Source organism: Polypterus senegalus, chromosome 5, assembly GCF_016835505.1.
Source record: "Polypterus senegalus isolate Bchr_013 chromosome 5, ASM1683550v1, whole genome shotgun sequence".
Lineage (NCBI taxonomy): Eukaryota > Metazoa > Chordata > Cladistia > Polypteriformes > Polypteridae > Polypterus > Polypterus senegalus.
In genome coordinates, this window is record NC_053158.1 from 208494940 (window position 1) to 208515160 (window position 20221).

General features: G+C 43.1%; 1 protein-coding gene across 8 annotated transcripts in view; it reads left to right on the forward strand.

Moving 5' to 3' along the window:
- The window catches only part of prkag2a (protein kinase, AMP-activated, gamma 2 non-catalytic subunit a), a 90253-nt gene extending 70376 nt beyond the window's left edge, over positions 1–19877 (forward strand). For 6 of the 8 annotated variants that reach the window (XM_039754072.1, XM_039754078.1, XM_039754074.1 and 3 more), the window contains 9 exons: positions 6862–6920; positions 10167–10212; positions 10352–10406; positions 10707–10833; positions 14776–14941; positions 15414–15451; positions 16335–16481; positions 18375–18468; positions 18796–19877. In XM_039754072.1, the coding sequence (XP_039610006.1) occupies positions 6862–6920; positions 10167–10212; positions 10352–10406; positions 10707–10833; positions 14776–14941; positions 15414–15451; positions 16335–16481; positions 18375–18468; positions 18796–18827 (764 nt within the window). In that variant the 3' untranslated portion in view covers positions 18828–19877. Of the gene's footprint in view, positions 1–6861; positions 6921–10166; positions 10213–10351; positions 10407–10706; positions 10834–14775; positions 14942–15413; positions 15452–16334; positions 16482–18374; positions 18535–18795 lie in introns of all 8 variants that reach the window. The other 2 variants (XM_039754070.1, XM_039754073.1) reach the window with 2 other exon arrangements.
- The last annotated feature ends 344 nt before the right edge of the window (positions 19878–20221 follow it).

The window sequence follows — 20221 nt, forward strand, 5'->3', positions numbered from 1 at the left end:
ACCCCTTGTTGGTGCTTTAACATGCTGAAGAAGACTTGCCCCTTATCCACGGAATCTTTTTATGTCTGCTGAATGTGTTTTTCCAGAGAAGTCCCCTTTCAGCTGTCATGTGTGCAATTGTGGATTGCCAAAGAAATTCTACAGACCCCCAAAAGTCATTCCTGTATAACTGAAGTGGTATTTGTTTGGTGGAAAGGTCAAAGTTCCCTGTTGCCTTCAATTCATCAAGTTGCAAAGTGTTGTAGTGTTTCATTTTATGCTGTCAGACTCGCACAGGAAGTCGCTGCACTCCAATGAAAACAGAAGCTTTCCCAGCTTTAGGAACTGAAAGGGATGCCTTTGTGGGCGAGAGAGTGGAGTGGCTCTGATCTTCATGAACTGCACTTACGTGGTCTGTGAAGGACAAGAGTGCATTCCTTGTAAACCTTTGCTCCACGCTGCTTGGCATCTCTGCAGCTCTCAAGCTGGGACCAAACCCCCCATCTTTTGCAATTCCTGTCTGTTTAGTTGCTAGCAGGAAATGGGATGCATAAGCACAAACCTGGAGATTTTGCTAATCCTAATGGTCCTGCTTCGTCCTTTGGTGGTCCAGTCCCATCTTCTGTTCACTTCCCTTCTCCTTCACCTGGCTTAGCTAGAAACCCCCCACCCCCCCTCCCCCAACCAACTAGCATTCGTGAATTTCACCTCCATTTAATCTCTAGATCTTTGCCCTGATTACACCTCAGGTGGAACTAGCATTTGGTTAATGTCCAAGATGTAGCGGGACTCAGAAAAGCGAGCCAAGTGTCCTTCGTCTCCTTGTAGAGGGCCTTCTGTTAGAGGTGCTGCTTGTTTAAAGTGCAGGATTGTATAGGGTGGCTGATGATGGAAATTCTCTTTATCCTGATCACATAATTACTACTTAATGGGCTTTATTAGAGCAGGTGTGGTGAGAACAGGCCATTGAGCTCAACAAGCTCACCACTGCTATTTAAGTTGATTCTCCAAAATGACATCCGGTCAAGATCTGAAGTTCACTAATATTTGATTCTCTTCGTCACGCGTGTGTGGTTCGTTGTTATGCGAATAAGATCTCCTGACTTGTGTGATAATTTGGCCTTAACGAGACCCCATTGGAGTTCTTGTTGAAGTAAGATTCACTCGATTAATTCCCTTCATTATTTGAAACACTTCAGTCGTGTCACTTAATCTCTGTTTGCTGAAATTGAAAAGGTTCACCACCTTCAGTCTTGAATCGGCCCAGTTGTATCATCTCTAGACTTCCTCTAGTGCTGCTGTGTCATTTTTAGTAATATGTAGACCAAAACTGTACACGGAGCTCGAAAAAGCTTTAAGCATAACTGCCTTTGACTTGTACTGCACACATCGGGGTCCTTTTGTAACCCTTTCTTGATGGCTTCTGGCCACTGTCTGGCTGTAGATAGTGACCAGTCCACTGTGACTCCCAGGTCCTTCTCATGAGATGTACGCCCTGACGTCTTCACATTTCTCCTTCTTACATGTAGTAATTTACTTTACATTGACTTACTTTAAGTTTCATCTGCCACAGATGTGTCCAGGTCCCAATGCCACAAACTGCCACCTCTTTTGTGACCATCTGCAAACTTAACCAGCTTGTTTGTATTCCTATCTCAATTATTAGATTATTGATCGAGCGGAGTCTATTGCCTGTTTAACACTCTCCCAGGAATTCGCTTTGAAATCCTCCGCATATCTCGGGCGCGTTTCTCAAACCGTGTTATTTCAGGATCGGGTGATCCCACTTTTTTCGCTCACCTCTGTGCCTACTCCTTTATTGTGTGTTCCTGGTAAGCCTGCTATGTGAACATTTTACAGATTCACTTTACAGTCTTGTTTGCTCCTTTCTTTTACTCTGCAGACTTCCCCATCATTTCTAGATACCAGGGATATAACAAGTCTACCAAAATCGCAGGTTTTGTGTAATAAAATAATGAAAACAAGATGAATTCTATCAGAACGTGTTCCACCTTTATTGGAAAATTGTAATCTATACAAAGAATGTGAAAACAAATCAAAAGCTACGCTTTACTAGTGTAAAAGGGGGGGAAATCCTACAAAAACCTCTTTGCACGAGGGTGAAGACCTTTTAAACGCCTTAGTAATTTTTGTTTCTCTAAAAAAAGAAAAGAAGAAACATTTCATTTTTAGACTTGACAAATGATATTTTTATTAAATCTCCTCTTTCTACTGTGAAAAAAAAATGCAATGCACAAAAAGTACAAAGTCAGAAGTGTAAAAAGTAAAATAGGTGATACAAGTAATAATAATGATGATGAAAATAAATAGAAAAATGATGATGATATGTAGTGTCAAAATATGGGAACAAAAAACTGCTTAGGTGTGCAGTCGCTTACCTGACGCTGTTCATCTCGACAACAGTTCTTTCAATCACATCATCACTTGAAGTAAGTAAGTGGATCTTGGCTGTCGACATTTACTTTTATTCCTGACGGCCTCACAAACTGGTTTATTTGAAAGCGTCGCTTTCGGCTCCTTGACATCCCTGCTCTTATCACCGTCAAGAGCGTGCAACAGCCGGGCTGCTAAAGAATGTTTTTTACAAGACGCCATTATGAGGCTAAGACAAGATTGGCTGTGTAGTGCTTGGGCCGGATGCTGTTTGCACTTTTACAGCCCGAGTAATCCTCGGCTCCAACACTTACGTGAGACGTTGTCTGATCAGTTACCTGACTTTTAACGCTGTTTTCACAACCTGATCGTCACTGGGGTCTAAAGCCAAGGAGGTTAATAGTCAAGGATGTGGCTGCGTTCAGAAAGAACCAATCACAGTAAGTCTCATATCAAATAATGTCAGGTATATGCTAACAACTAATTAAAGTGTCTCTGATTGAACTCAAATCAAGTTTGGCAGTTCCTGTAGGGTTGTTCCGACATGCTCTTGGCTGGAACGTACTCCAAAAGCCATAGGTCGTCGGTGAGCTTTTAAAACATGAATGGGATCTCATCAATTCGGAAAAGGGCACAGAAAAGTATTCAAAGCATTGAACATCTCATGGAGAATGGTGAAGACTGTCGTCAACAAGTGGAGAAAATATGGATCAACAGTGACTCTACCAAGATCGATGAGAAGAGGAGGAGAAAACTGGTCGGGGAGGCTGCAATAACGTTAAAGTTGTAACGGCCGACTCGCTCTTCAAAACGGCAGCTACACCATTAAGACCCATGACCTGGAAAGTTAACCCAACAAGCTGTACTTCTTCCATGACGATCAGAAATAAGCCAAAAAACAAATAGTATGTAACATAATAAAGTGAGTATGTATTAATTAAAAAGAGAAATCAACAAACTCCAAACAACACACAGATATCTGTATCTCATAGCCCAACCAACCCAACATAACATTCAACCCCAAAAGTAATAATAAACAGAAAGGGTGCAGCACAAAGTTAATATACGATACAAGCCCTCCCTTGACCCCACACTGAACACAAACTCATTAAGACACACGGAAAGCACGAAATGCACATAAAGGTCCAGAAGATTTAACAGAAAATGGATAATGTTTGTGAACCTGGTTCAGCTGGAAAACTAGTCCTATGGAAATTACACGGATGAAAATGATGGCTTGCTCCTCTCCCTTCTCATCGTGCTAATCCTTGGTACATGGCGTGATCCAGAACCCTGGGGTTTTGGGGTGCAAAGCTCTTGTTGTCATGCATTGAAAGTAGCAGGTAGACGAAGGTGCCAATGATTTGGATCAGTGTGCTCTCCTGTCTCTCTAGCCAATTGGCGGTCTAGTAGAACGAGGTGGGTTTTTTTGTTTTTTTCCCTTTCTGTCCTTCCGTTTAAATAGCAGTTGATGAGATTGACAGGACCATTTATCATGAGGGACCATGGATCCCCTTTTGTTTCCAGGGGAGCACATTTACATACACACAGACCATGTAAACGGAACAATGCTACGAAATACATTCACGACGACATTAATCATGTTGTTCCCTAAATATGACGACCGTCACTGTTGTTGTTCATATGTCTGAGTTGTGGGGTACAGTTGTGCTTGAATGTTTGTGAACCTTTTAGAATTTTCTATATTTCTGCATAAATATGACCGAAAACATCATCAGATTTTCACTCAAGTCCTAAAAGTAGATAAAGAGAAACCAGTTTAACAAATGAGACAAAAATATTATACTTGGTCATTTTATTTATTAAGGAAAATGATTGAATATTACATATTAGTGAGTGGCAACAGTATGTGAACCTTTGCCTTCAGTATCTGCTGTGACCCCCCAATAACTGCAACTAAACGTTTCCGGTAACTTTTGCTCATTCCTGCACACCAGCTTGAAGGAATTTCCGCCCATTCCTCCGTACAGAACATCTTCAACTCTGGGATGTTGGTGGGTTTCCTCACATGAACTGCTCGCTTCAGGTCCTTTCACAACATTTCGATTGGATTAAGGTCAGGACTTTGACTTGGCCATTCCAGAACATTCACTTTGTTCTTCTTTAACCATTCTTTGGTAGAACGACTTGTGTGCTCAGGGTCGTTGTCTTTCTGTATGACCCACGTTCTCTTGAGATTCAGTTGATGGACAAATCCTGACATTTTCCTTTAGAATTCTCTGATATAATTCAGAATTCATTGTTCCATCAGTGAAGGCAAGCCGTCCTGGCCCAGATGCAGCACAACAGGCCCAACCCATAATACTCCCACCACCATGTCTCACAGATGGGATAAGGTTCTTATGCTGGAATGCAGTGTTTTCCTTTCTCCAAACAGAACACTTTTCATTTAAACCAAAAAGTTCTATTTTGGTCTCATCCGTCCACAAAACATTCTTCCAATAGCCTTCTGGTTTGTCCACGTGATCTTTAGCAAACTGCAGACGAGCAGCAATGTGGCTTTCTCCTTGCAACCGTGCCATGCACACCATTGTTGTTCAGTGTCCTCCTGATGGTGCACTCATGAACAGGAACATTAGCCAATGTGAGAGGGGACTTCAGTTGGGGTCCTTTGTGACCTCGCCGACTATTACACGTGTGCCTTGCTCTTGGAGTGATCTTTGTTGGTCGACCACTCCTGGGGAGGGTAACAATGGTCTTGAATTTCCTCCATTTGTACACAATCTGTCTGACTGTGGATTGGTGGAGTCCAAACTCTTCAGAGATGGTCTTGTAACCTTTTCCAGCCTGATGAGCATCAACAACTTTTTTTGTGAGGTCCTCAGAAATCTCCTTTGTTCATGCCATGATACACTTCCACAGACATGTGTTGTGAAGAGCAGACTTTGACAGTGCCCACTCACACCTGGTTGGCATCCCACTGATTGAAAACACCCGACTCGAATTTCACCTTCAAACTAACTGATCATCTGTGAGGTTCACATACTTTTGCTACTCACTGATATGTAATATTCAATCATTTTCCTCAATAAATAAATGACCAAGTATAATATTTTTGTCTCATTTGTTTAACCGGTTTCTCTTTATCTACTTTTAGGACTTGAGTGAAAATCTGATGATGTTTTCAGTCGTATTTATGCAAAAATATAGAAAATTCTAAAGGCTTCACAAACTTTTAAGCACAGCTGTAGGCTAGCAAGACAAAAGCATCCAAGCCTGGCTAAACTTTGCCATAAGGTATCCCCAGTCTCCTATAACCACATGGAAAAATGCATTATGGTTTGAGATTTGGCCAGAATTCCAAAAGATATGGTTGGTGCAAAAATGTAGCACTTCATTCACTGTGGGTCTCGTGGTGTTCTTTTGATGATTTGGGCCTCGCTTCAGCTGAAACTGGGGCTTTAGTTGAGATTGATGGAATCTTGAAGAGCTCCAAGTATCGATTTGGCACAAAACCTTCAGGCATCAACTAGGAAGCGGAAGATGAAGAGGAACTTCACCTTTCAGCATGACAAAGACCCAAAGCAGACATCAAAACAGTGGCTTCATCAAAGGAGGATCCATGTTCTGGAATGGCCCAACCTGTGCCCAGACTACTGGGGTGACCTGAAGAGAGCAGTGCACAGGAGATGGCCTCAGAATTTTTTGCAAGGAGGATTGGGTAAAAATCGCCAAGTCCAGATGTGTCAAACTGATAGACTGAGTGCTGTAATAAAGTCAAAAGGGGCTTCAACTAAGTATGCATTTAGGGGGTCAGCACACTAATGCAACCAGATTTTTTGTATGATGATTTTTTTTTTATTTTTCCCTTTTTTCACTAAATCATTTCTGATTTGTTTTCATCTTTGTATAGATTGTAATTTTGCAATAAAGGTGGACTCCGTTCTGACAGGATTTATCTTAGTTCTTTTTTTTATTCTCACACAATCTGATTTTGGCAGGGGTGTGTAGACTCTTTTTATCCACTGTATTTTTCAGATGCTGATCTAATAAGTAGTGCGAGATGTGAGCCACCATACGCCTTTCTGAAATGTGAGCAGAGATCCTCCAGCTTGTCCCAGTGCTCGTATCTCTACAGCCCGCATCTATGGACCTAAGACTTGTGACCCTTTTCTGTGCTTCGGTACTCTGATGTTTTGGCTAAGCACCGACTTATTTGAAGTGTACCCCATTCTTACCACAGCTTAGATGTTTGTCACATTGGATTGTCGGAAGAGGTTCCTGACAGTAACACCGTCAAGTGTTTTCTAGTGAATCAGAGAGGATTTTCTTAATCTTTTCAGAGTTATTGGCTTCAGTTTGCTATCCTCCACTTGTGATTCACCTCTGTTCCTGGCACATGAGCTTGAGCTGTAGGCCTGCATATCACTACTTCTGTACGTCCTGTCAATGCGGCCACAGTAATGCCCTAAGCAGCGGAGTGATACAGCCTGATCTTACAGTTGTCTGTTTTTCTTCTTTGTCTAGGAATGCTAACAATAACGGACTTCATCAACATACTGCATCGATACTACAAGTCGCCAATGGTATGTCTGCTGTGTTTTAATGTTCTAATCCTGGGGCAAAACTAAACCACACAGTAACGAAGCACGCTGAGCAAAAGTGCGTGGTAACAAATGCAAGGAGGAACCCCCTGGTCAAATATATGTTTTCAAATTGTCAAGCATGGAGGTAAACGTTTTTTTCAAAATCTACAGCACAAGAATTGTATTCTGTGTATTGGATTAACTGGTGTATTGTCTTCTCCTGATCGGATGCTCCCAGCTCTGGGAAGTCTTCTTCACAACGCACAAACTTGGGGAGGGGTGGGGTTTGGACAATGAAAATGTTACCTTCAGCTTTAAATTGTGGTTACCTTTTAAATGTCTGAAGTTACATTCCTGCACTGTCCTCCACCATCACTGTCTAAGATTGGAAAAGCAGCCCAGTCAAAGTGCTCATTCCTGCAGCCCGCTTCTGGCTCCTCTGGGCTTCTCTTATTATGTTCATTCCCTTGGAAATGAGACTGATGTCCTATAAGCCATCTTTGTGGCAACCAAATACGTCTGCACGACACAATTTTAGGCTGTTGGTTCTTCTCAAACAAACCAGACCCTGTGATTTGCCAGCACAAGTCATTGTGTTTGGCTTAATAGAAAGGGAACAATCCCATCAGCAACTGCTCAAGGGACAATCCATGAGAAAGGAGCTATTGGTAAATTTGTAAAATCAAGATACTTTCAGAATGTTAGTGATCCGTTGGAATATTCCGAGTAATTCCTTCGGTACATTTCTACTGCACGGACCTGCCTAATTGTGTTGCATGCATTGACTGGGTGACTTGAGTAGTCTGTGCAGTTGTAGTACTGGTGCATAGAACTGCTTGTGACATCTGTGGTTGTAGGCCTCTGGCCAGCAGACCTGTGTCATTCGTTCCCTTAAGACTGGCATTGTAGCGACAGAGCCATCAGGATTGTATGGTTTTAATGGAGTGAACGGTAGGTCCCAGAAGCCTCCCTGCTGTGGCTATGTGTGACTTGACCAGTTTCCTCCACAATCTCAGTTCGATAGATGTCCGTAATTTTGAAAATCTATAGCAGAAGCTTCTGCTCGACCAGGTCCTGAATCACAGGAAGGAAAATCACAGACACCTTTATAAGTGTCAAGATAGGAGTTGTTGAGAGAGTTCCCATCGAGCCTGAAAAAAACCAGATGAGTGGAGGCCATTGAAGTTCCCATGGAAACTTGAAATGATCTGCTGGCATGGGCTTTGGCAGACATACCGCGTGAAAGGCCTTGCAAGTGTTTCACACTCGTTTTTCAGATGTCTAAAGCCCTTTGTGCATCCACCGTCAAATTTTAGAATGCGGGCCTTTTGAATAATTCTCGGAGGTTGTAGAAGAAATCAAATCAAATGATACAAGAATCAGGCTTCAAGCTTTCATCAGAACAAGCCTGGGAGTGTTTAGTCCGCCTCGAATACACTTGCTTGTCCTCTCCTGCTCAAGCACCTTGACTTTTTCTCAGCTGCTTCCTTGCTTTAGCAGCAGATGTATTTTTACTTCAGGGTTTTTATTTGTTGCTGTATTTGGAGTTTCACAGGAACAACACCTCCTTGTGCGAGAGGGCCTGGGAATGCAGTCTGTGCCAAGGAATCCAAGTAATCTCCTCAAACCGTTTAATCTTGGTGAAGCTGCTCATGTTATTACCTTGTTTAGTTTGCCAGGATCTTGAGCCATTGTGGCTTTTCCTTTGTCAGGTGATCTGTAAGGAGGGTCATTTTTGTGTGTGTATATAAAATACAATTTTGATTTTTATTTGTTCCATTGCTTTAAATAAAATTCTGACTTTTGAGGCCAAGTAAGGGATTAGCCGGGTCCATTTCAACTTCAGCAGCCAGTAATTTGTAATTTCTTGGCTCGCATCTTGCCAGTTCTGTTAAAGTTTAGCAAAACATCGCAAAGAACCTGCTGAAGATGGACCTGGAAAACGAGGAGACGCGAGTGTTTATGTATAACATTCAGCCGAATAGGTTTTGTTCTATTACAGACAGTTGTTTGTTTTTGCAGTTTTTCTCAAATCTCCTCCGACATTTCTTAGCACTTCTGCAGCTGCTTCTCCCATACCATCCTTCACCCCTTAGTACTGCGATCTGAGCAAGTGTTCAATGTGTGGTAAACACCAGCAATAGGTGTACCTCCCTTATCACAGACGACTCAATTAATGAAAACTTCAAGTTTGTATGTGTGTGTCTCTTTTGTCAAATCTCTTTATCTGTAAATAGCAAAAAACACTTGGTTGAGAATGCAGTGTCTCTCAGTGATCTGCCTAAATGGCAGATCCCACAAACGGATCCTTCAAGATCCATTACTCCTGGTGTGAAATCCCAGATGTTAGATGTTGTGGTCCTTAACTCTGGCAGCCTGACTTTTTAACTATCAAAGGCATTTGTCGGTCCTTTTAGTTACATGCCGAGTCTTGAAGCCTTCATAATTCTCCATCCATATAGTTAAGTAGCCAAATAATTAATGGGTGCCATCACTGGCCCAGGCCCAATTTAGAGATGGGTGAGGGAGCTGATTTAATTTCAATATTCAGAAATGCAGGCAGGTCTCGATGAATCTGAATGGTTGGACAGTTGTTCATTTTTTGAGGAGCTCAGCAGTGTGTGTGTTTGTGTTTCTTGCACTTACTTTCTCAGCAGCTCCAACCAACACACTTTTTTGCTCCGCTTTTGAAACTGGTTTCTCATGACTGGTTCCAGTTACTCTGTACAACACGTTTTGCTCAAATGGACTGAGCTTTTCATCGATTACTTTAGAAATCTTGTCGGTGATTAACAGATTGCCTGATACAGCTTAGGGCCAGGAATTCTAAGAATGCTTGATTCTACTGCGGGCGGCTCTCTGAGATAAGCTTCAGAAGAGTTGGACTTTTCAGAATTTCAGAAAGTCTTTTGTCAAATAATCTTCCAGTCAGTGTAGCCCACAGAAGAGAAGGAAGAGTGAGAACTTTCACAGAGTCAGTAGATATTTATGAAAAATAAGTGGTGTGGTGCTTGGCAATTACAAGCTGTTCTTTCAATCTACCATCTTGGACCCCCAGTGTTCATATTTGACTGGCATCCGTTTGCTTTCTGTGACTTCTGAAGATTGGCCATTTGAGGATCTCTTTGCTTGGTCATTTCTGGAAACTGTAAAGGCAAAACTACGTGTATGCCTGCTGCTTGTGTGAAAGGAATTGCTTCCTACTGCCGTTGCACAAACTAAAGCACGATGGTCTGTATCTTTCAGGTACAAATTTATGAACTTGAAGAGCACAAGATTGAGACGTGGAGGGGTAGGTACACTTGTTGCTGCACACTGGTCTGGATTGTTGTAGCTGTGAAGGCTACCACTGGCATCATGTGGTCTTGCCATGTAACAGAGTGGTTTGAGTAAGTGCCCTGTTTTGACGACTCCTCTGCTTTCTCCAACAGAACTGTACTTGCAGGAAACATTTAAGCCTTTGGTAAACATCTCGCCTGATGCGAGGTAAGCTCATGTCTGCCATCTGAACGGCTCACACCCTTTACCCTGCTTGTGTGTTCTTCAAGTTGAGTGTGAGAGATGAATGATCAATCACCATGAAAGCACAGGGGCCTGCCTGCTACAAGGCCTTCTGTGTCCTTGGCTGGCTAACCCTGAGCAGGCTTGCTGTCGGTCGGGCGCTTCTCTGGCCTTGTGTTGCTGAAACTTTTACAAACAAAGTGTATCGTGTCTGCTGGTGGGGTCCTTTATTCAAAGACAAACGATCCCTAAATGCTACAACCTGTTCTCTCCTTCTCTCCCCAGTCTGTTTGATGCTGTGTATTCACTCATCAAAAACAAAATTCACCGACTCCCCGTCATCGACCCGATCAGTGGGAATGCACTTTATATCCTCACCCACAAGAGAATTCTCAAGTTTCTGCAGCTCTTTGTAAGTAACGATGTGCTCGGCTGAGGCGGCTTTGGGGTTGGGCTTGGAGGGGGAATGTCATGGCACTATAGTTCTTTGCAGGGTCCTTTCCAGGACTAAACTATCCAGTCTGTAACGTGTTTTCTTGATGAGGTGTCAGTTGATATACAGTATTTTTATTTTATTTATTTATTTTTTTACATCTCTAAATTTGGTGAACAAATCTGAAGCTACCGGAAAGGTTCAAGCTTTGAGTATGACGCGTACACAAAGGAAAACTTCCACCGTCCAAGTAGTGAAATTCAAGTCATGGGAATGAAGAGAAACATTACTAAAATACCCGAAAAATAACTTCTTGCTTGTAATGTTTCAGGCCTAAATCTTGGTTATGGTTCTTTAATTTTCTACAATATGTACAGCAGGTTTCTATATTGACACAATTTACATCGGTATACGCTGGGGCACGTGAAGTGCTTACAATATGACACACGCGCCGATGACTCTTTACCAATCTAATCTTTCTGTCATTCCATATAATAATCGTGTTGTTGCATCAGAAATATTCAAAATGTTCCATTTACAGGTTGGTTTGAAGGGGTTAAAACGTAACCTTCAGTTGGCCATGTAAAACCAACTTTCTTACTTCGGTGAATTTAACCCTAACTTGCAAAAATTGACTCTTAGAACAATAATTAATGGTCAGTTACAAAAGGTCGAAATGTGGAACGTATTAAAATGACCGTTGACCGAAAAACTGACATCCACGCGTTTCCCAGAGCATTCATTTCTTCACAGTCAGGATTGTGGGGGCCCAGAGCCTGTCCCACTAGCATTGAGCACAAGGCCGGAACCAAGTCCATTGTAGGGGTCAGCCCTAGATTAAAGAAAAGGTGCCCATTTAGGGCATTAGAGAAGGGGGCACCAAAGAGTCCCCCACTTTAACTGTTTCACTGCCACTCTAGACTCTCTCTTTTTTTTTTTTTTTTTTTGTACTTGCCTTTACCTGTCGTGTTCTCACGTTTAATCTTTATTGTTTGAAAAACTGTTTCTTTGGCATGGTGAGTGACTAAAGGTTTAAACTTTACTTGAAATTGTTGTCACCACATTTTCATTTCCACCGAGTGTAAACGCTAGCATTTAACTCCTCAGCTGATTAAGCTCATTATTTTATTATTTTGTACTCTAATTTCTTATGTCGTCTACTGCACTTGTTGAGTCTTTATGGCTTGTCAGTTAAACAGTGGAAGGTCCGAGGGTGTGCCATTATTGTTGGGCTGCACTTGGGTCCTCAGTTGGCCTTAATCTGGCCCTGGCAGAGCTCACGTTCACACCCCATGCTTATCTCAACAGTGTCCATTTAAAGTTGTCAGTCGGCCTGTCCTGTCTGTCTTTGGGGTGTAGGAGGAAACTCCGAATGTCACGAGAGACCCATGCAGATACACTGAGAACATGCCAACTCCACACAAACCGTGACCAGGCCCAAGGTTCGAACGCAGCCTCTTGGAGCCGTGAGTGCTACCTCTGCACCCAAAGTAAAATCTGCTCCATGTGCCTGCCGGGAAGAAAGCAGAAAGCTTATTGTGATTGAGTGACAGAACTCCCATGAGGTGGTTTGGGTATTTTTCTGTTGTTTTGTGCCATTTGCATTAAATTGTGAAAGCCTCTGTTGAATTCACTGATTTATATTTACGATGAAGAATGTCTTTTCAACTTCTGTTTGACATTTTACATGTTTTGTTAGCACCTCCTGAGTGAAGGAAGTAAAGATCCCCTCATAATTGCCTGTTTGGTCAAACAGCTGGGAAGGCGCCGTCACCTGCTTCAGCCGAAGTTTTAACTTCCTAAAGGGTTTGCTCCACTGCAATCATGGCTGCCCTGCTTTAGAATTCTGGGGTGCTTGATGTCCTAAATGTGGTTGTCATCTAATGTGTGAAAGCCATTGGACGATACTGAGAAGCAATGCAGCAGACTAGGAAGTTGTGTTTAGTATTCCAGCAGCAACAGAAGTGTTGAAACGCAAACACACACACACACACACACACACGTATTGAACGTAGGCCATCTTCAGTGTGCGGCAAACAAAATAAAGGTCGCAGATGGCATTTCAGAAGATGCTGTGTTGTATCACTGGATAGAAATGGCCTGCTGTGTGGCAGAAAAGCCGTTGACTGTGTTTATCCAGGGTGTGTCTTCTTCCTTTGAGGATTCCAAAGAGGATGTGCCCCACAACCCCTAGCTTACCAACAAGTGGAGTAATTAAAGTCTGTTTGACATCCAGTCACTCCCCAGGGGCAGTGCAGTCTGCAGTAAGTGGCCACAAGCACACAGTTTAGGACTTGTGTTTATTGTACAATTCCTGAAATGCTTTTCTTCCATCCTCATCATTGGAATCAGATTCCTTTATCATGCTCAGAATTAAAAATGCCAGTTTCTGTTTCGGAGAGGCTAGCAAAGGGGACTCAAAGTTCTTAACAGATCTCCTAGTGCATGACATTGTGTTTTAGTCTGACTGGTGCCCTGTGCCATGCAGCTGGGGGGGCAGTCGATAAAGTTGCTGTTTTTTAAAATCTTTTTTATGTTTGACAAGAGTTTAAGAAAGAAATAGTTGGCCCAAATTACAGCAGTCCTCACAGCACACAGAAAGAGAGCTTCCTATTCCAGCCGTGTCATTGTTGCAGCCTGGAGTACGATTATGGGATTGGTGCCATTCAAACAGATGAGCACTTACATAAAGAGAAAAATGGAAGGACAGACACGAGGCAAAAAAAGGAGTTGGCGCGCACAAGAGCCAAGTGAACTTCAGAATGCTGCAGCAGAGAACCTCATGCGGATGGTGTCGTCCGATTGCAAGACGTAATGGAGGAAAACCGGCAAATGACCAGCTACAAATGACCTTTTCAGACCTCTTCTGCTGCTTATGTGGCACGCGGCATTAACGTTTTCATCATGAAAATTATATCAAGCATTTATGTTCGCATTGTAAATGTTCAGGGAGCAGGAATATCATGAAATGAATGGATTGTGTGTGCTGCCTGCGCCTCCTCTTAGTGCAGAGGAAGTCCGTTTTAAGAAGCTCGTATCGCTTAACAACTGGGTCAGGGAACCCTTCACACAACGCATTTAACGTGCTGCATAACTTAGGACGGGTTTGAGAATCTAGTAAATTAAATATTCATTTTAAGAAGAAGTTTAGTTTACGGTGTTCTACTAAAATGACAAATTACAAGAAAGTCAACATGTCGACTTTAATCTCGGTGAGAATAAAGTAGAAATGTCAAGAAAAGTCAACTTGTCGTCACACTAGTAAACTGTACGACAGGACTCCTTTTTTTCAGCAAAAGTTCTTCGGTGTCATCTTGTTCAACTTTATTGTCTGCTACAACTTCAGTTTTGGAATGTTCTCCGTCCATTTTCACCGCGCAATACCTCCACTACCGCATGTGGTGTAGCAGTGAAAAAGGTCCCCCTTAAACAGTTTCCCGCTGCACCAGGTGCCGAACGTTGCTTAGGCAATTTAAACCGGTGTTGCGGTATAAGAAACATCCATATCGTCATAAAAATTAGAAACGGTTTCAGTATGAACCGGTATAGCTGGCAGTTACTTTAAAATCAATCCTGCAGTAGGAACACCGTAGTGAAGAGAGAAACTGATGAAGGGCATATTCTTCACACCAAAATCAGGGAAGATTTCTTTACACAAAGGACAGCAAACTAGCGAGTTGTGGAGGTGAAAGTTCCACATTGAGAAGTGAAAACCTTTTACTTGAACGTATTGTGGACTCCACACACAGTCTTCCTGTACTCCTTCCTTCACGCCCCATACATTTACAAAGGTATCTCTTATGGTCGCCATTCTAGCCTCTTGGGCTACTGTCTGACTTGGCTCAGGGGAGGGGAGTCTGCCACTTCTTGTTGGTGCCCAATATCAAGGAAGTTGTTGATTGTCTGAATTTTCTTTTATAGTTGTCCGAGATGCCAAAGCCTGCCTTCATGAAGCAAACTTTGGAAGAGCTGGGTATTGGAACATACAGCAATATCGCCTTTATTCATCCAGACACTCCGATCATTAAAGCACTGAGTTTATTTGTGGAGCGGAGAGTGTCTGCACTGCCCGTGGTCAATGAATTGGGTATGTTGCATGTCCTAATGTTGGCCGTCATGCTTTTAAATGCAAGTTTGAGCAGCTGGTAAAGAGGACACCACACCACAGTACTGATGCCCAGCTTTAGTTTGTCTTGTGGAGTCTGCCAACATGTTTTAAGATGGCGGGCATCACATTGCAGGACTTCAGTCTTGGGGCGCCATCAGTCAGGGTCAGCGTGCACGGATTCCGGCCATACCAGCTGCTCATTTCACTCGACGTTTGAAATGTTTAACTGATGGGATCTGTTTTTCGTTTTATTTTTTCTTCTGTTACTTTGCAGTAAAAAAATCGTCCATCCGCTCGTTCTCTGAATGCAGACTCTTGGGTGCTTTGGGGGGCTTGGGCAGGCGTAGCTGTTAACGTTGCTCATTGGGTCTTCCTGTAACTGCAGAACTTGTTGTTTGTGCTCACTGAGTATTGCTGTCTATTACAATTTTTTTTTTCTTTCTTTTTTCAGGAAAAGTTGTAGATATTTATTCCAAATTTGATGTAATTGTAAGTATTCATTTCAGATCTTTACAATGTTGTCAGAAGGTTGCTTTATATTGGGCGGCTTGTAAGCTCTTTTCATATATACATTCAAGGCAAAGAAACAAGTATGTGAACTCCTTGGAATGACCCAATAATTGGTCACGAAGTGTGATCTGATCTTCATCTTCTGAGTCACAAGTGTAGCCGGCCACAATGGGCTTCAGCCGACGGCACACAATTACAATGTCCGGGTCTTTATTGAACACACCCATGAAACATTCATAGTGTACCATGAAAAAGTAAAGCCTTGGATTTAATAACTGCTCACTTCTCCTTTGACAGCCGTAACCTCAGGCTAGCACTTCCTGTAGCTGTAGATCAGACCTTAATGACGTTCAGGAGGGATTTGGGACCATTCTTCCTTTTCCAGCTCCGCCATACTCTTAGGATGCCTGCTGTGAAGGTCACTCTGCAGATCTGGGTTGTGACCAGGCCACTTCAAGAGGCAGATTTTCTTTTTTGAAGCCATTTTGTAGCAGGTTTACTTCAATATTTAGGGTCATTGTCCTGCTGTGTCCCAGAACTTCTGCTGAGCTTCAGCTGGCAGATGGCCACTTTGATCTTATCCTGTGCCACTCAATGACTGCAAGCTGCCCCCATTGGTATGTTGTGTTTCATGTTATGTGGTGCCCTTTTATGCCATACATGTCACTGCTGATTACTTGTGAAAAAAGAGCAAGCTGTATTTGAAGACATTTGTATCCATTGATGTGGTTACTTCTAATACTTTTCTTTTACGTTGTTTTATGTGCAGGCCACATTGTTCTCGCATGTAGTGCAGGCGTGTTTGCCTGGCACTATGAGATGATGTGGCTTTCTGTAACCAGACTGTCTGGTCTTGCTTTAGAACCTTGCTGCGGAGAAGACGTATAACAATTTGGACATCACGGTGACGCAGGCACTACGACATCGTTCCCAGTATTTTGAAGGTGTGATGAAATGCAATCGGTTAGAGACACTGGAGACCATTGTTGACCGTATAGTCAAAGCAGAGGTAAAATGTGTTTAACTAAGGACTGGTGGCCATTTAGTAATGTCATACCAAATTCAACATTTGCTCGTGACACTTGGCTATCGCCCATAGAGAAAGGTCCCGTACATTGGCAGTCTGTATGGACCAAAGCTAAAGAAAGATGTAAAGATTTAGTCTCTTGTGACCTGTCATGTCATTAGGTGGCTACAAGAACATTGTGAGGTTTGGAAAGGACCTTCGCTCCTCGGTGGATTTTGGTGTGCCACCCACTCACTCACCCACTCACTCGTTCGTTCGTTCGTTCGTTCATTTATGGCGTACAGCAGTGCTGCTAATTTTGAAATTTTTACTTTGCTAAAGAAATAGAAAAGAACAAACTTTATTGTCCACATATCTGCTTCTGATGTTAAAAATCCACTTTACTCTGCCGCCCTTGAGTTGGGCATGACGATATTTGTATTCTGTGCCTGTTTCACCGATCAAGGACCAGCTTCAGCTGTCTCGCCCTACAACTTTTAACTCCATTAAAGTTATGTTTTTTTTTTTTTTTTGAATGTTTTTATTCTGTTGTATTTTTGGAAGGATTAAAGTTCTTGATGCTCCCCTTCCTGCACTCCGTAAGATTTTAAAAGGGGTTTTGGGATCACTCGGCTTGGTAAAAGCTTACAACGGCCCAATATTCACTTCAGTACACCAGAGTCCTACTGGAGAGAAGGTATGAATTCCAGTAGTACTGGCGCATTAGAAAGTCTTCAGCTGATACGTATAGAAGGATGTATTGATTACAGAACACAAATCAAAAACCAAAACGCTTCCAGGCTATTAGAATGTTAGAAAGCGAGCATTGCAGCTTTGCTTCAGATTCGTCACAGTTTTTGGGATTTGTTCTAAGAACTCCTTGATTGTGACCCCCAACCCTGAATGTGTTCGCAGCCCACCCCAATAATGCCCAGGTTAAAGATTTCAAGTAAGAAAACAAATCTTTCTGAAGGTGGTGGTGTTGAGGAAAGGCAGCTGAAACGAAGCGACCGCACTGGAAAGATTCCCGTCGGCCAACGAGACGACTGCTGGCTGCTAAGATTTGCGGAGGCCATAGATGTGGTATTGTGTTCCTGACGGGCTGCAGACTTCAAACACCCAGTCATGAACTTGTCCTATGGGCCAAGTAAGGCCCAGTCTAGAAAGAGGAAAGGGTGTTGTAGTTAAAGTGGAACACGTAAGAAACGCAGTACAGCGAGCTTACAAACGTTCAAGCAGCGCTCTGAACAAAAAGAGTAAAACGTGGTGATAAACGCAGCAATTTGGGCAGCGCAGGCACAGCTTGAGGATTCATTCAGAGACCTCCGCGGTCCCCACGTGAACTTCTCTAGTCGGATCCAAGACATTCAATACATTATTTAGTCCAAGTATGCACATGCGTCCCTTTGACGTCCACTGCTATGGGTTGTGACCAGAACTGCGCACGAGCCACGTTAGTCACAAAAGTCCCAATGGCGAGTTTATCCGCCCTTGTTTTGCAATTTCTTTTTCTGGCTTCTCTGCATTGCATGAAGAACAAGAGTGTCCAGATGGACCTCCAAGTCCTTTCCAGGGCTGTTGTTCATCATGCATTTGTAATTCCTGTGCCCATGGAAAAGGACATTGCATGTGGACAAGTGTTTGCCGAGTTTTGAAAACTGTAAGTTTTAAACTGTTTCTGCTGCCTCCTCCGTGTCTGCCAGTTTTGATGTGACCTGCCCGTATCACCTAAGCAGAGGTCTGCTATGCCACAATTAGAACCCGGTCAAGTTGTGTTTTAAGACCAGAAAAAAAGAGAACTTGATGCCAATACAGTGTTTAACCAGGACAGACGGCGCAGGTTTTGTAGAAAGTCGGTAAAATGAGCCGTTGTGCTAACCTGTTGTTGTGTTGCAGGTCCATCGCTTGGTTGTGGATGATGAGAATGCGAGTATCGTTGGCATTGTGTCTCTCTCTGACATTCTGCAGGCTCTGGTGCTCACGCCAGCAGGTATAGATGCTCAACATTCCTAAGTGTCCGGAAACTGACCTCTCACCCCTTCCCTCAAGTCCTCAGGTAGGGTACAGCATGGCATGTTGTACCCGCTCTGCTTGTTAGATTTGCATTGTGTGAGTGGGTTTATTCTGCATGGCTCATCTTTAGCCGCATGCAGTTGGCGGCTCAAAGGCCTTTGTGTGATCATTTTGTAAATGGTGGGGGGGGGACGATACGTGTGATGTGTGGGCATACTGTCTAATAAGGGGCAACACCCTGGAGTGCCTGGCACTCCATCCTCTGCTGCCTCAACCCAACTGCTTTCTTCTCCTTTTCCTTCAGGTGCCAAACGAAAGGAAAGTGAGACCGAATGAAGGTGGCAGCATGTGGAAGTGACGGGCGAGCAAAGTTGTCTGGGCTGGACTCTGAACAAAAGACTTTTGAGGCTGGGCTTGTGGTGGCGGCGGCGGCGGCCAACTTGCCGAGTTTGAAGATTTTTTTTTTTTTTAGCAGGGAATGCTGGGAGAACAGTGGATGCGTTGAGCCGTGGACCTGGGGGTTTATATTTTGAAGTACAAGCTAGTAGCCAATCATCTTTGTGTTTTTATCGTCTGCCGTTGCCTTTTTAAAAGAATCACTTTTTTTTTCTTTTTCTCTCTCACCTTGTGTTTTTATATAAATATATATATCATCTATATGATATATCTTATTAAAAAATGATAATATATTCAAGTGCTTCAGATAAGTCTGGATATGAGAGCCAGTGCTCACTTTTCCATTCATTTGACCAGTCAGTCCTCTTGTGCGTCTGCCTTTGTTGTGCCCGGGGTGGCGAGCTTGTTGCGTTCGTGCGTCATGAGTGCCTTAACACGTGGCCATTTGTAGCTGCTAGCAAAGTGAATGTTGATGTACAGTAAATGTAAGTCCGTGAATGTGCAAAGCTCGAGACACGGCGCCACTCTTGAACGGTTTTTAATTCTTTTATATGAAAGGTGATTTTTCTACTATGGGCACCGACACCCCAAAGTCCACTTTACCCGCGTGAAGCAAGCCATGGAGAGAGTCGAGCAGCCGTGCGCAGACTGAAACGATGATTTCTAGGTGAAGGGATCTCGATGTGGAGCTGCTGCCGCCGCTGCCGCCGCTGCTCTTCACACGCTTTTCAGGACATTTTGACGCATGACAATGACACTAATGACACTAGAATCTCAGTGCTTGTAGTTGATGCATTTTCTGTCGTCGTAATCCGAAGCAAAGCTACTGAGTTGCTTTTGTGGCTTTTGAGAGCTTAGCTGGTGTGTTTCTGTGTAGGTTTTCCGTTTTTTCTTTTTCAGGTAAATCGTTTTTTCCTTTTGTGGAAAGGCCAGTGGAGAGTCTCCTAATGTTTTTATACAATCTTGCCAATAAAGAATTGATGGAAATGGCGTGTCTGCTGTCTCACTTGCTGCTTTGTGCCCAGTGCCATGGACTTTGAAGGCTCTCCATTTTGGTGACCCCTTTCCATGGCATTGGCATCCTCAGTTTGTGCTTCTGTGTGCCTACTAATTTTTTAGAGAATTTTTCTGGGCTATGAAGAACTTGTAAGTGTACCTGTAATTCTGTGCTCATCTGCCCTTTACTTTGAAAATGACCGTTCATGCCAGTCCTTGGCACAATTTCCATTTGGCACTCGACTGGGGTCGGCCATCTTCTCTGCCGTCGGTTGCACTTGCTGAAGCTACAGAAGTTCGTTTTTCGTTCTTTTTCTGGTTTTCTTTGTTGCACTTCA